A 15,767-nucleotide genomic window follows, 5' to 3' on the forward strand; every position below is an offset into this window, starting at 1 on the left:
AATCTTATTAGCTAAAGACTTTAGGAAGCTGATACATCTGAAATGGCATGTTAAGGCATAAAGTGAGTACAGCATACAGATTCATTGTGGATCTATAAATACTGGCAATCAAATAGGGTGTGTCTTGGAGTGTAACTTGGTAAAGAGTAACACAAACATGTCTGGCACTTTCCCCAAATAGGTCACTATAGGGCTTGCAACTCTAACAAACTTAAAGGGTTGAATTGTAATAATTGGGTCCCCAGTGCTTCTATCAACCTAGAAAATGAGAAAAAGATCAGCCCACACTGCAAAAAATTATTTTCAGGAATTCTTAGTATTTTTGTATTGTTTTCAGTAAAGCAAAAAAATCTGCCAGTGGGGTAAGCAAAAAAATCTTCATTTTCAAGAAAAATTCAAGAAAAATTAGCTTACCCTATTGGCAGTTTTTATGCTTGTTTTATGCACAAAATCACTTAAATTTGATATTTTTGGACTTATTTTCTTGGGTCATTTTGCTCATCAAGAAAAAGTATCTTAATTTAAGAATTTTTAGATATTTTGACTGAAAACAAGAAAAAAATACTAAGAAAATTGTTTCTTGAAAATCATTTTTGCAGTGAAAACGCCACATTTTTGCTCACACCTACAAAGTGTCAATTTTAACATGCTATAATAAAATATCTGTGTGATATTTTGAGCTAAAACTTTACATACATACTCTGGGGACCCCAACAATTTATTTTACATCATAAAAAGGTCTTGAGAAATATCCCCTTTAAAGATCCATTTAAATTTTTGTTTTTTATCATAAGAAAATTTAGATTTAGGAGATCGAAGTAAATAAGCTAATTTGTTTGCTATATATTTTATTTGCAGTTTGCAATTTTGTATAATTGAGAATATTCATCAGTATGTCATTGCATGTCTAAAAGTCTTAAAGGTAAAACATATGCAGCCTGTACAACTTTGTACAGAATGTCACCCTTTATTATCATATAAGGAAGACATCAATATAAAGTACAAAGAACAGTGGGTTTTCATTATTAGAAGTTGGTGAATGAACAGAAAGCAAGTGCATAGTAAATCGCAACATTTCACAGTCTGATCCAGTAAACAAAAACATCCAGCATAGTACAAAACAGACCTAATGGCGACTCACGTTTATTTTCTGAACAATTCTTATTAAATAAGGAAATTGAATGAATCGAAATGACTATACAAATCATTTTATCTAACATAAAGAGACTTTCTTTATAAATACATCACAGACACATTGTACCGCATACACCCGCCTGCCCATTCAATCTTAAACGATAAAATCCTAATCTTTCCACTGTTTAACAGGATGACAAAACTAAACCATGTGTCAGTCTATAAAAATGATTTACTGAATGAGACAAAATGAATGGGAGTTATAAACCATAAGTTGAAATGCAAGGGTCTCACTGTTTTTAATGAAATAAAAGACTGACTAAAACATGTGTGTTTATGCAACCTGAATCATTTGGGCAACTGTGTCCTCTTCTGCCTGATCCAGCTCTGCTTTCTGTGAGGAAAAGAGAGAGAGGATAAAGACTTCATCTCTATGTTATGCTTTAAAACGCTTGTTTGATGTTGCATGAACTCTTCTTACCTGTTAAAATCAAGACAAATGTCTACTGTAAAATTGGCCTAATCTATACCAAATATTAGTTATGTGTAATATTAATTAAAAAGGCTAAAAATCTACATTTAATAATCAAAAGTTGTCCCTCATACACTGTAAAAAATAATGGATTTACTTAAAAATATAGTGCATCGTTTTAAGTTATTTTTGCTTTAAATTTTAAGCAATTGCATAAATTGCTTAAAATTCCATGTACTTACTTTAAAAAATGGATGCAAAAATTATGCACTGTATTTTTAAGTAAATCCAGCCTTTATTTTTTTCAGTTGGTATGTGACCCCTATAAATTCATAAAGATCAGAAATTTTAGTGGGCCATAGAGGTCCCCTTGTGGGACCCCCTGACCCACCAACTAAGTCAAATGTTTAACACTGGAAAAACGGCAAAGAATTGTGTAAAAATCCAAAATGAAAGTTTATTTGCATATATCATTTAGTAATGAACACAAATGCAATGCAAAGTCAAACACGAGCCCACATACAGCTCAATGTGGATGAAACATAAGATGGCAAAAGCGACAACAAAGCAACAGCTCTGGGCAAAGACAGAAGAGCATTAAGGGGTGAAAGCCAAGCCATACATCACAAATGAAACAACCATATTCGTTTAGACCAATGGGCAAAGCTTTATACAGATCTCAGCATTCAGAAAATAACAACAGCAGTCTGGCTAGACATTTATAGTATGGTAAGACAGACAGCAGAAATGCACAGAGAACAAAGAAGCCAGAGGTGGAAGATTTACCTTTTAGTAGCAGTTGGACATTTTAGAAATGAATGCTTTATTATTCACAGGATGAAATGTGTTATCTCCCATGTTTATAGCTGGCACAGTTTTAACTTTCAACTTCAATTTCTCACCATTTGGCAGTAGTCAAGCATAAGTTATGGACACAAAGGGAACCATGAGCTTGCTCTAAGTATCAACGTGACCAAAAGGTGTTGAGCTATATATTTAAATAATTAAAATAAAAATCTCATAACAGAAAAGCATTTATAAACATGGGGATTCATTTTTACATAGTATTTACTATATACTACAACATTAAAATCTCAGTATACATGTTGGGTTTTATTTACCAGTAAATTCGCAGACAGAAACAGGGTTCAGATGTGAGTACATAAAGACACATGAGGTAGCTCGGGCACATAGCCACAGCGTATGGATGGTCTAAATTAAATTAAGTAGGTGGACATGGTGATTTCAGTCTCTTGGCTGTGATAGGGGTTGGCATTGGATGAAAAACCTGTCGTTAGGTTACCCCAGCGGCGGGGCAGAGGTGGCTGCCCAATGAGAGCTGAGCTCAAGCCCCTCGCTCACCTTTAAGGCCTGCAAAGCCATTTCTTCCTTTTCCTTAGGAGAGAAGAAGCGACCACCGTCTCCACGTTTCCGGCCCATGGCGTGACGATGACGAGACTCGTGCAGGTATTTCTGAAGGGATGAAAAGCAACACGTATTAGTTAGGTGATCATACACATAAGAATAAGATTTGTATCATGCATATTTTAATAATGATTTGGTTAAAACAATAGGCTTATAGTTTCACATACTCTTCTCTCTTTGGGTATCTTGCCCTCCGCCTCTAGTTTGGCACGTGCTTGTCTCCTCTTGAGAATCCGGTGATACTGTTTAGCATTGACATAGAGAGGCTCCTCCTCCAGCATCTCAGCACCAGGAAGTGGAATACGCTGCATGGTGGGTACCGACGTGCCACCCCCAGGGACCATCTGATTTAACAAACAAATGTTAGACCAAACCGAAAAGCAATTTTAATACTGAAAGACAGAGTCTAACAAAGTCTTACCATGACCATTCCTCCAGCATTGACCATGTTTCCTGCCATGGGCAGAGTAACGGTCACTGTGCCCTGACCGGTGTTGGTGTTGTTTGTGTTGGATCCAGCCGAGACCAGCTGGGCTCCGGCTAATGACGATGCGGGAATGGTGATCATTCCTGGATGAAAAAAATTTAAATCACATGATTCGTCATTAACAACCACATGATGGGAAAGACGTGCACCAGTATCGTAACATCTTGTCTACTGCAGTATCATTTTGAAAAAATGGCTGAGGTTGGACACATGCCGGTGTTTAGTCTCTTGTTTTAGGGTGATTGATGTTTAGTACGGTCTTTGTATTACCTTGCTGTAAGATGGTTCCATCAGCGTTCACGGGCTGATAAACGATGGTCTGTCCCTCAGCGGTTTGTGCCACCTGCTGTCCCTGTACAGTTATCTGCTGTTGACCCTAAAAAAAATGCACATTATTCAATCATCGCAAATGCATATTGTGTTGTATGTTGTACTGTAATGTTTTATATACACACTTTACCATTTACAAAGTTTTGACACTGTATATACCTGGTTCTGTCCGGCTGTGACCGCAGTCTGTGGCTGTTGAATTATGATCTGTTGGGTCTGTCCTTGTTGACCCTGTAACTGTAAAGTCTGTCCGCCCGGAAGCTGGATCTGACCCGGCTGTACCAACTGAATCTGTGGCACAAACCAACTAACGTTTTAATATCAAACTAATATATAATTGCTCATCTTTATGTTATGCCAATGCAAAATATACATTTGAGAATGTAGTGAAAGACTGTGAGCATAAAATGCACTTACCTGCTGTAGCCCTTGTGTACCTGAAACAGGTACCTGCATGATGGTTTGACCCTGTCCACCTGTCATTGCCTGTACCATTATGGGCTGTCCAGAGGATGTGATGAGTTGACCGCCACTGACTTGTACCATGAGAGGTTGCCCTTGAACCTTAAAAAAGATACAGAAAAAATTTGTTTAAAAGAATTTCCCTTTGAAGGACAACGACATTAGTGGTACTAATAATATAGGCATGGCTTAACTCAATATATAAATGTGACACTCTTACAGTAAACTAACAAAGATGAGGTTATGACAAAGTCCAAGACAACACAAAACACAAATGCATGCAAGAAAATGCAATGCATGTGAACGTACATAACGTAAAACGTCAGCAAATAATGACAATTCTGTAATGCATTTAGCAAAACCAATCATGCTGAGTCTCATACACATGTGGTAGTGAAAGTCTGTGGTGTATAACAAAAAATAGTGCATGATACCACAAATGCATGCTGTGTAACAGATGCCTTAAGTAGCTGATTCAGAGACAGTTTATCGGATACCATGACATTGCACTTATCATGCAATGTTTACAGATCAAAGCCGACGAAAGTTGACAGCATGCATGAATATTCAGAGACAGCAGAGGGTCTCAGAGAGCCAACAACTACCTGCAGAACCTGCTGGGCTGCAGTCTGGCCTATCTGAGGCTCAGTCTGCAGCTGCAACGCAGTCACTGTACCCTGGCCAGAGATAAGGGACTGTTACCATACTAGAAACTACTGACTGTAGTGACCTGTAGATTAGTATTCGTACACACACCCTTTTCAGAGTTTATTTTACTCTACACATACAGTACAGTGCAAAGATCTTGCTCGCCATGCCACCATTAGATGGTTGTATTTGCAATTGTATAGAGATGATTTATAATTATTTTGCAGTCTCTTTATTACAATATAACTAGAAATTAGATGAAATTTGTAAAAACAGATTCAAAAAATAACCTCAAGTGTTAAGTATTTAATGTGACCTCTCCTTAAACTTGAGCAACATATATGTCAAGGCTTATTATTAGCTATATTAATAACACTTCACAGCATGCTACAAAAGTGCATTCAGCACATCAGATACTGTTTGTAAAGTTCACAGCATGAGTCAAATCAAACCACCTGTTGTTGGATCTGTCCACCACTGGTCTGTACCACTATCTGTTCTCCGGTGGACGTTGTGGCGGTAGTGTACTGCTCCATGCTGGATGTCTGACCGCTGCCGTTTGAGTTATGAGATCAGCACACAACACAAATCTGAAAAACACCAGTAACATAGCAATTTATACATCTGAAGACAAACATTGATGCAAGTATTGAAGTTTTGGTTTGTGACTTAAAAGTCCTATGTCTAGCTTTAGGGAAGATATAAATGTGCAGATTCTCAATATTAAAGTTTTAGATTGAAACTTAAGTCAATACAATTAGCAAATAAAAAAAAGATGATTTGTAACCATACAGAGATATTTATTAAATGAGGTCATTGGATATGTAATGCTTTGTTATTACATAGAGATTTAGCCAACCTATAGTTGCATTATAGTAAACCATAGTTTCACTAGAAACGCATAGTTTTACTGGAAATATCATGGTTAAATCATGGTTACTGTAGTAAAATCATGATAATCATTTTTTAATAGGTACAGCAGGGTAACAAAATACACTTTATGCACAGTGTGTTTTGTTTTTTGCATGTAACAAAATGCCGTAGAAAATAATTATGACAAGCGTTTATTCAGTAGCATCGTACCATAACTTGATCATTTTTAAGATGCAGATTACAAGCATTATAATCCTAAAACGATGTAAAATTTACTGTAAATAATAGAAAAACTCGTATGTTATAGGATACTACAGTTAAGGGCATGTTTGTGTTGTCATACTTTGTATCGATCGTTGTTGCATTGTTTCGCTTTACGCGGCGCGTCTTTGTATTTGACATACGCATTGACAGACTGTGTTTTATTAACTTGATTCTCTCATAAACTAAACTTATTTATATATATTTTGAATCATGTTTTAAAATAATGTAACCCATATGTAGCCTAAATGTGATGCTATATGCTTTCTTTGTTTAACGTTAACATTGTTGGCCTCGTAGCACAACCTCAATGTGTTCTCGAGCATAAATATATATTCCAATCAAAGCAGTATTAAAACGAAATCACATTTAACTCAAGACTATTTAAACCGGTTGAATACAAAAATACACGATTAAATAATGTTGAAAGGCAAAGAACATCTAAACAAAGAGCGGCGCCAAACAGGGCCTATACGAGACGCCAGCTCTGCCTTACGTAAAAACATTCAAAATATATCGTTTAATGAATGTTTTAATAACACAATTAGAGACATAATCGCTCAGGCCGTCCACACAGCGTGGACTCTGACACACACAATCCACACTATTCCTGTTTATAATGATTTTAGTCATTTGGTTGGTCGGTCACACACCAATCCCCGGCTAACCAAGCAAGTCCCGTCCCCTCCCCGCGCAGCAGCCGCGCTCACTCACCGTCTGCGCCGCCGCCCGATGAACCTCTGATTGGCTCTGATAGCGGCGCCTGGAACCCAATCACACAACGCGTCTCAGTCAGGAGCCAAAATGGCGCTCTGCTAAAAACTCACGATAAACAGTGCACGCGACGCTCCGCCTACACTTCGCAATCCACGCCCCGGTGATATTTGTAATCGAGCTGTGGATGTGAATATAGATAAAATATTGAGAAAATAAAATATAAATAATAATGAAAAAGGAGATTAAATGAAGAAAACAAACAAATAAAAATCTATAAGCTTATTTATTTTACAGGTTTGAATACACCTGGTTCTCACTGGAAATAATATTTAATAATGATTTTCTTGCTCATATTATCCAGCGAGAACTATATATATTTATTAAAGTAACTAAAAAATTAAAAACACATACTACAATAATACAATTTATATATATATATATATATATATATATATATATATATATATATATATATATATATATATATATATATATATATATATATATACTTACTTTAAATGGATACAACCCAGTGTAAATATTTACTGCACTAAAAACAAGAGCCATGTTAATAATAAACAAAAATAAGCAATATAATTGCTTTAACTCTTAAATCCACTAGTGCATTTATGCATTTGGCAGACACTTTGTTTTTATTAAAAAATAACTTACAGTGCATTTCATTTATGCATTTATGTGGGGATCACTCCATGACATTTGAGCTTTTAGAAGACTAGAATCATATCAAAGCATAAAGCATAAAAGTCAAGAAGATTCAAGTTAATAAGTTGAATCAGAAAATATTACTTTATTGTTCTTGGCAGTCACATTTAATTGTACATCGTTTACACTTTCATCCAACTGTAAACACATCTGCAGACTTCTCATTTTACATGCATATCCATAAATGAAATGTGTGGTCCATGCCATCTACAGCCCCTGAGGTACAGTATATATCTATTATTTCATCATACGTGCAAAGAACAGCACTTAATCAGCTTAGTGACTACTTATTAGCTTATTTATGAGCTGGCAGTCAACGCAATCCCAAAAATATATACATTTTCATATAGGATTAGACTGCTGAATAGCTACATTTATTACTGTGAAACATCCCCATGGAGGATGTGTTTGGTAACCTAAAAAATGTTTAACATTTTTGTAAACATTTTGTCTTTATAACTATTGCGGACGGATACTGCATATATTTAAAGTAATCGTTTACGGTCTAACCCATTATAAGGTGTGCAATATTTAGATAAAACTACGCTTTAAAAAAAAAGAGTGCCATCTCTTGTCGTTCTGTCCTGACATTATAACACTTTACAAAACAGAAAATATTGATAACAGTAGTATGGGAACATCCAAATAAAAAAAGTTCACTAAAAAAAGAGCATACTGTGTGTGATACATAATATATTCAAGCACACAGCAATAGTGGAGAAATGCCTATGAATGTCACCAGTTAAAGAAAAAACAAGGGTCGATTATAAAACAAACAAAGTTTAGCTAATCTAGCTTCTTAAAAATCGGACTTGTTATTGTTAATCTCCCAGTGTTATTCAACTAAACCCAAGTAACTAACCTAACTCCAACATACTTTTATGGTTATCGTCCATCCATGTGACAGTCAAACATGACGTTTAGTTCTTGAGCCACTGGAATTCAAATGACACGTCCTAAATGTTAAAAAGTTACTAAGAGCATTTCCTTGTGTTTTTATTTGCTCAACACTATCCAACATCAGCATAAAACAGGCTAGATGATCCTCTTTTACACTAGATTTCAATAACCAAAGACTTAAACCAATTTCTTAAAGTGAGAAAAGCAGAAAGATCCTTTGGTGAAGTTAAATACCTGATGCAGGATAACCAGCCAGTTTTATTGAATCAAAGCTTATGTCTGATGTTAACTAATACTCACATAACAGAGGATTGTCCTGTCTAAAAAATACTCTGGAAGCAATGTGACTTCAACACGTCACTGTCAATTCTCATAAACTTGGCAACCGTCAATTTAAAGTCACATTTTTTGCGCATTTCACATACGCACATTTTAATACACATATTTCAGCAGTTCAAAAAACTCTTTTGGGAAACTTCTGTCAGTCCTGTCCTCAACAACTGTGGTCAAGTCTTGTTGGATTGAATTAGAAGATGGAAGTTAGGTTCCAACTAATCAAATAAAAAAACACATCTTGGAAAGACACATTAAAGTCAGAACGTGTGCCATAATCTGGTAGGGTTGGAACGCAGATATACATGTGCAGGTCACGGGAAGGGTAGGCATTGTGGTTTCACTTTTATAAAATTGGAAAAGTCCATCAATGTCTGTCACTCTAGTAGATCCTAAAGGAGTAAAGATGTACAATCACAGCATTAATTCAATGACATTGTTGAAACTTATAGATAATATTGCATGTTTACTATTAAAGGTGCAGTGTGTAAATTATAAGAGGATCTATTGACAAAAATGCAATGTAATATACATAACTATGTTTTTAGTGGTGTATAAAGACCTTATTAAAAAACTGTTATGTTTGTATTATCTTAGAATGAGCCGTTACATGGAAATGGCCATTTTGGGCCGCCATGTTTCTACGATAGCCCTAAATCTGCTCTACCGAGCATGTTTTGTCACTATGAGTGCATCCCAATTCAAAGGCTGCTCCATATTCGAAGTCAAATGACTTTACCGCACCAAAATGAAAGGCTGTCCCAATTCGGAGCCTCAAGATGTGATCAGATGGATCAAAAGATTAAAATTTGAAACGTCTCTACTGATGTGTCCCGCTGATATGCGCGGTGGGTGGGAACAGCAGGTGACTCAACTCCCTCCGTAGACAAGATGTTTCACTTCATTTCCCTTCGTGGTCTTCCTTTCAGCCTTTGAATTGGGGTGGCTGCTTCAATACTCTTAACTTGTACTAACTAACATGCAAAAAGCTAGCTAAACACAGAGAATAAAACACTGACACAGTTAAAAATAATATTTGCAATAAGATATCGTTTTACTTAATAATTAAGTTGATATAATTTAACTCTGTAAAGAAACCTCTTTGTATCAGCCACTGTTGCTTCGAAATAGAGCGGTGAGCAGTGGACTGAGGCATTGGTTGCAAATCACAACCTCACCTCTAGATGCCGCTAAAATTTACACACTGCACCTTTAAGCAGTAGTATATATACCTCATCTGAATCATCATGGTATTGCGTCTTTCCAACCTCCAATGTGTCCAGATCGTCGACACCTTCAATTCCATTAGATTCTGCGTGCCGCTGTAGAACAGAGTACCTGTGCACCAGGAACCTATCGGAGACATCAACAATAAGTCGAGATAATTTTTGTTCGGTACATCAAATGACACATTCTTTAATCTGAAGTTTCTGCTGTATGTGATGTTTAGGAAAACGTGGTTACCAACCTTCCTCCACAAACATATTTTTTGATGAAGATAACTCCAGCGACGACACTGATCAACAGAAGTGTGATGATCACAGCTACTATAACAGCTGAATGGACCGGCTGAGTCTCTATCTGAGAAATGCATGATTGGGACAGAGGACGGACAACATTTTCATTTTAACATTATTAAGTGCAAATTAAAGTAGTAAAATCTAATATATTGCAAATATAAAACAAGTTCAAACAAGTATTATATTACATATTTATTTATAAAGAGTGTTTTAAAAGTTAATAAATCCAATTAATATTTAAACTTTTTTACATTAATGTTCAGTCATGTTACCTATAATATTTCTTTGATGTTATTGGTTTATTTTAATATAAATAAATAAAAATTGTAAAATAAAAAAGTAAATCACTAGATTTGCTCAGTGTCTTCATGCTATTAGCATTTATTTAATGCAGCTATATTTCATGAATTTGCTATATCTGTGCTAAGTCTGTTACTTTCAGTCCTGTTACCGAAATGCCTCCATCCTCCTTTAAGAAACCATGTTAAAAATAAACTAGTTACCTGAGATTGACCAATACTCATTTTGAATAGTAGAATATGTTTGTTATTAGATTTAGTGTTAAAATAAACTTCAATTTTGACGAGTAACAACATGCAAATGGCACCGATTCGATGGAATGGCCCATGTGCTTTCCTTGGATTTCAAACCCATGACCTTTGTGGTGCAAATGGTCACCGTAATATAAAGACGTACCAGTAGTTCTGGTCTGAACAAGTTACTGACACACTTCTTGCTCAGATCAATCTCTTTTCTCTCTGGAGTTATTCCACCTTCACAGCGATCTCCAGGAATCTTCCTGTAACTACATTCACATACAGTATAGTGTTAGCGCTTTAGGATCGCTTGTGAGAGGAAGTGGAGAGAAAAGCGCAGAGTGTTTTGTTACCCGCTTGTCTGAAGTTGCTCTTTGCGTCCATGCAGGCAGAACTCCAGTGAATGACCAATAAGATCGGGTTGCTCCACGCACACAGAGCTGTTTTCCTCATGGTAAAACCCAAAGTCACTATAAGCAAAAAAGACGAAGTTGAAATCGTGGACTGAATATGCAGCGTCTTCTTTTAATATAAATGTACGTTGTCTTTTTGAGCAAACACATGTGTGTTTCCTGGTTATCAAACCCACAACCTTTTGCACTTTGATCTAGCAACTGAGCTACATGAACTCTAGTAATATGGTTTGTAGAGTTATTTGTACCATTGAAAGTCTGCTAGGGTACAGGGACACAAGGTGGGCTCCTTTGTGATCGTGTAATCCCGCCCGTTCCAGCAGACCGAGTCCTGTCGTAACCGTAGAAACCTCTCTTTGTATCCCAGCATGCATCCGTCAGCAGGGTCATTAATGTCACTCGAGTGAGCGAGCCATTGGATGTAGTCACTTTCCTGACCTGCAGAGGGAGTTTTAACTCATTTACATTTGAAAAATCCTCTTCTAAGATTATAATGGACATACTAGAGCAGTAAGGGATAACATTTTATAAATGTCTACTTACAGTCTCTTAAAAGCAACTGTCTGAAGTCTACAGTAACCGAAACCCAGTACTGATTGAGAACCGTTTCCCTGTAGCCCCACAGACTGATGTTCATCGAACGGGCGCCAGGTTCTGATGCCAGGCCAGTAAAGTATATCGGGTCATCCGTGAAATTATACACATGCCAACACTGACCTTCATCAGTTGAAAATCTATTAAAAATTAAAGTAAAGGTAAAGTTGTAGGTAAGGCAAAAGGCCACAAACAAGTTAGACAGTAAGCTCACTTGATCTGTGAGATGGGGTGCAATGGCTTGTGTTCAACAGCTACCAGCAGCCCCCCTGAATCCAGTATGGCGAAATGATGGGGGCCTTTCAGCGCCTGAAACCATGTGTAACCCCCATCGTCCGACACATACACGTCTGGCGAAAGCACAGAAATGGCTCCTCCCACACTTCCTAATAATAGAGCACATGGAAAGACAATGAGGAGCTTTGAGAGATTAGATGTACAGAGATCAGGTTTTTTTACTATATAGTCAAGGGCTGAAGCATTTCAAATTACATATGGGTGATTCTCATTCTTATGAGGCGTCATGAAACATTTTTGATAAAAAAAGAAAATGCAAAGTAAGAGTATCAAAATAAGAAGCATACAGTTACAAACATCTCTTCATGTACTATTTTGCACATGATTTCAAATGACATCATACAAACCAATTTTGTTGTTTTTTCCACATTTAAGGGGATACATTTCATTACCGCAACGTGTCCATGACTGGATTTGGGTTCTTTGACATGGAAATATTTATAATAAAAAAATAAATAAAAAAAGCTTCAGTGCATGTTATACTATAAACTTTTACAGTAAAGAAACATGTGGTATTTGGGTATCATTGGTAAATGTTAAGACAATAATAAGGAATATAAATGTCTCCAAGAAAAGTTTTCTCATCCTCCGCAACAATTTTCAATCATTGTTTAAGCCCTCAAGGAACTAACATTTAAAAAAAAATTTGTTGGAAGAGACATAATTAACTGTAACACTCAAGATGGCTACCAGGTAAGCAGTTCTTATTTTTTTTCTCTCCAGATAAAAGTTGAAATTTTGTTTGTCATAGTAACTAAGTAACTAGACTCTTGACTCTTGTCATTATGAAAACATAAGTTTGTAAATGCATATATTTAATGTAATATCATGTTGCGGTAATAATAATTTTTGATCATGATAATCTAAAAAATTTAAATAATTCTATAGGAAATATTTTTTAAATCCTCTAAAAAGTATGGTTATAGTGAGTGTGCAAAAAAATAGGCTTCAAGGGCTTTTTAAAAATTCTGATGCTGGACACCTTCTAAGTCTGGATTTCGTGAGAATCATCCATATAGTGACTGCCTACCAAAATATTGTACTTATAAATATGCATAATTTTTTTTTATTAATTACTTAATTCAATTGTTATACATAATTTATTTAACCTAACATCATAAATACGCACAATTTACTCACCCTCGTACCATCCCAGATGCTTATGACTTTTTCTTTAGTTGTACACAAGTAATTTTACAATAAAATGCACAGTGAAGCTCCAAACAGCACACACATCCATCATTAAAGTCGAATCTCATTTGGTTTTACGTCTTATGACTACTTTTCATTTGCGTGCTTTGTCACAAGACAAGCGAGACTCAGCGTTATCAATGTGCCAAATTCGAACCATGCTAATCTCTACGTATCAGTGGATATGCAAAGTTTTTATTGCTAAATAAATTTTAAATATTGTTTTATCATTGTTTTCCACAATTGATTGGATTTAGAAGAGTAGGTGTTTCATTTAGATATGGAATTTGCAGCAGATTGACAGTTAGAGGGGGAGTGGTTAACCGATGCTCCGCCCAAGTCGTCTCGCTGACGTCATCAGAGAAGGATCACCACAAAAAGGTGAAAGTACATTTGTAGATTTTGATTATATACTAGTCAACATTTGAAGTGGATCAAAACCTTTCATAAAAGTTGTTTTAAAACCAATTCCCAACACCCGTTCTTGTCTTTGGACAACTTTGATTAACTTTTTTGATCCACTTCAAATGTTGACTAGTAGTTTATTAGGGCACATTCATTAAAAAAAAATAATAATGACCCACACGGATACATTTTAATAAAACGAACACTGCAATATTTCGTTAAAAAATAAGAATTGTCATTTTGATTTCATGGGGACTTTAACCTCCTAAGACCCCAGCTTTGGTTTGTCTTTATTTCAAATTTCTTTCAGATATTTGGGGTTAGGAAGAACCAATAAATATAATAACCAAATATTTTTCTTTGAACATGAAGCAGTGTAATTGTCCACGTTTGTGTACAACAGGTTCCAGTTACACAGAATTAAGTATTATGGTGCGTTTACACCAGACGTGGTTCCAAGCGCGAGTGATTTACATATAGGCATCCTGCGGGGCGCTAAGGGCGAATGGGGCGGCACGGAGGACTAGTTGAAAAATCTGAACTTTGGCAAATTTTCATGCCGTGTTAACCAATCAGGAGCTTGCTTTAGTGATGTGATTACAGGAAGTGAGCAGAGTCAGAAAAACAAATGTTTTTTGCCGCCTCTGCCACGTCTGGTTTGAACGCACAGTTATGGTGCTAGCAACAAAAAATGTGATGTCCACATATGTAGAGACACCAGGTCTTAGGAGGTTACAGGATAAAACTACAAGAGAAAAACTGGTGATGTTTATGTTCTATAAAATTATACAAAAAAACATTACAATAATGCACACACTGAACTGAATGTGAGTCTGTGATAGGTTTGTCGTATAATAGATAAAGTGGGCTGTAATCACCATGGGCCAGTATGAGTCCAACAGCATTGTGCTCTGTGAGAGGCTGCATGGGGACGTTCAGCTTCATAGAGATACTGTATGCGGCGTGGATATGCAGACTACACTGCAGAAGAGATCAGAGACACAAAGATTAACATTTAACACAGCATACATCAAAAATAACGATTTTAGAGATATCTTGTCTTTCCCCAATCAAGTAGACAGGACTTTATTCTTTTATGACTAAAATAACTACCCAGAGGCGTAGTAAACATGGCCACCTAGGGGTGCGTCTTCCCCACATTGACTTTGGCACTACTATTATTATTAACAGCTTCTAATAAAACTATCATAAATTTTTTTAAAGGAAAACACCAAAGTTTTTCAATATTTTATTATGTTCTTACCTCAACATAGACAAATGAATACATATCTATCTTTTTTCAATGCGTGTACTTCAACTTTTCACAGCGTTTCGTGAATGTGTTAGCATTTAGCCTAGCCCCATTCATTCCTTAGGATCCAAACAAGGATGAATTTAGAAGCCACCAAACACTTCCATGTTTTCCCTATTTAAAGACTGTTACATTAGTAGTTACCCGAGTAAGTATGGTGGCACAAAATAAAACGTGACAATTTTTTAAGCGGATGAAAAATGAGAACTAGCACTTCGACTTTGGCGCAGTAACATCATCACTCCTGACTACTACCCATAGATATGCACACTAGATGTCATGAATGTGATTTTCTAGGTTTTCTTTTGGTTCGTTTCAACAGTGAGACATGTACTTAGCATTGAGTCCAGAAAAAATTAAAGTTTTGATATTTTTAAAATCTACTTTTTCTAACTGTAATGCATAGTGCTAGTAGCCCTAACATCCACACGCAGCACAAAAGTCGTCCATGAATTCGGAGTACAGGCGGAGATAGTAGTATTACCTAGCTACTTTCAACGACAGAGACCCCTGTTCTAAGATGGCGGCGGTTTTGACGCATGCTTAGAACCCCAAGGCGACATCTAGTGTATATATCTATGACTACTACCCCTCTCGTTCAAACTTCCGTCAATGTTACTGCGCCCGAGGTCGAAGTGCTGCAAACGAAGTGCTCTTCCGCCATACAATATAGTTCTCATTTTTTATCCGCAAAAAATTGCCATGTTTAATTAGTCTAAGTTGAGGTAAGAACA

At 36.3% G+C, this 15,767-nt stretch overlaps 2 protein-coding genes across 5 annotated transcripts in view; both read right to left on the reverse strand.

Annotated features, from left to right (window-relative positions):
- Positions 1–941: 941 nt before the first annotated feature.
- Positions 942–6,915, reverse strand: nfya (nuclear transcription factor Y, alpha). Of its 4 annotated transcripts, XM_065240957.1 has the most exons (10): positions 6,807–6,915; positions 5,414–5,548; positions 4,913–4,987; positions 4,266–4,412; positions 4,008–4,139; positions 3,789–3,894; positions 3,453–3,601; positions 3,199–3,375; positions 2,969–3,079; positions 942–1,528 (listed from the first exon to the last, which is right to left on the reverse strand). In XM_065240957.1, the coding sequence occupies exons 2-10, from the start codon at positions 5,492–5,494 to the stop codon at positions 1,469–1,471; spliced, it is 1,038 nt and encodes a 345-aa protein (XP_065097029.1). In that variant the 5' UTR covers positions 5,495–5,548; positions 6,807–6,915; the 3' UTR covers positions 942–1,468. The 4 variants fall into 4 exon arrangements, with proteins under 4 accessions (XP_065097029.1, XP_065097027.1, XP_065097025.1 ...); XM_065240955.1 differs by lacking the exon at positions 942–1,528 and having other exon boundaries at positions 2,039–3,079; positions 4,916–4,987; XM_065240953.1 differs by lacking the exon at positions 942–1,528 and having other exon boundaries at positions 2,039–3,079.
- Positions 6,916–7,593: 678 nt separating this feature from the next.
- The window catches only part of sort1a (sortilin 1a), a 42,114-nt gene continuing 33,940 nt past the window's right edge, over positions 7,594–15,767 (reverse strand). Inside the window, exons 12-20 of the mRNA XM_065240952.2 lie at positions 14,600–14,702; positions 12,043–12,214; positions 11,778–11,968; positions 11,483–11,672; positions 11,175–11,291; positions 10,982–11,090; positions 10,234–10,346; positions 9,998–10,118; positions 7,594–9,157 (exon numbers count right to left, since the gene is read on the reverse strand). Coding sequence (XP_065097024.1) covers positions 9,143–9,157; positions 9,998–10,118; positions 10,234–10,346; positions 10,982–11,090; positions 11,175–11,291; positions 11,483–11,672; positions 11,778–11,968; positions 12,043–12,214; positions 14,600–14,702 — 1,131 coding nt within the window. The 3' untranslated portion in view covers positions 7,594–9,142. The remainder of the gene's footprint in view (positions 9,158–9,997; positions 10,119–10,233; positions 10,347–10,981; positions 11,091–11,174; positions 11,292–11,482; positions 11,673–11,777; positions 11,969–12,042; positions 12,215–14,599; positions 14,703–15,767) is intronic.

The sequence above is a fragment of the Paramisgurnus dabryanus genome, chromosome 14 (assembly GCF_030506205.2).
Source record: "Paramisgurnus dabryanus chromosome 14, PD_genome_1.1, whole genome shotgun sequence".
NCBI classification, from domain to species: Eukaryota; Metazoa; Chordata; class Actinopteri; order Cypriniformes; family Cobitidae; genus Paramisgurnus; species Paramisgurnus dabryanus.

Excerpts from the sequence above, each read along its gene's own strand:
- nfya (XM_065240953.1), bottom strand. The coding sequence starts at position 5,494 with ATGGAGCAGTACACTACCGCCACAACGTCCACCGGAGAACAGATAGTG. Across the intron at positions 3,602-3,788 it reads TGGAACCATCTTACAGCAAG|GAATGATCACCATTCCCGCA; the intron begins GTAATACAAAGA and ends TTTTTCATCCAG. Across the intron at positions 3,376-3,452 it reads ATGCTGGAGGAATGGTCATG|ATGGTCCCTGGGGGTGGCAC; the intron begins GTAAGACTTTGT and ends TTGTTAAATCAG.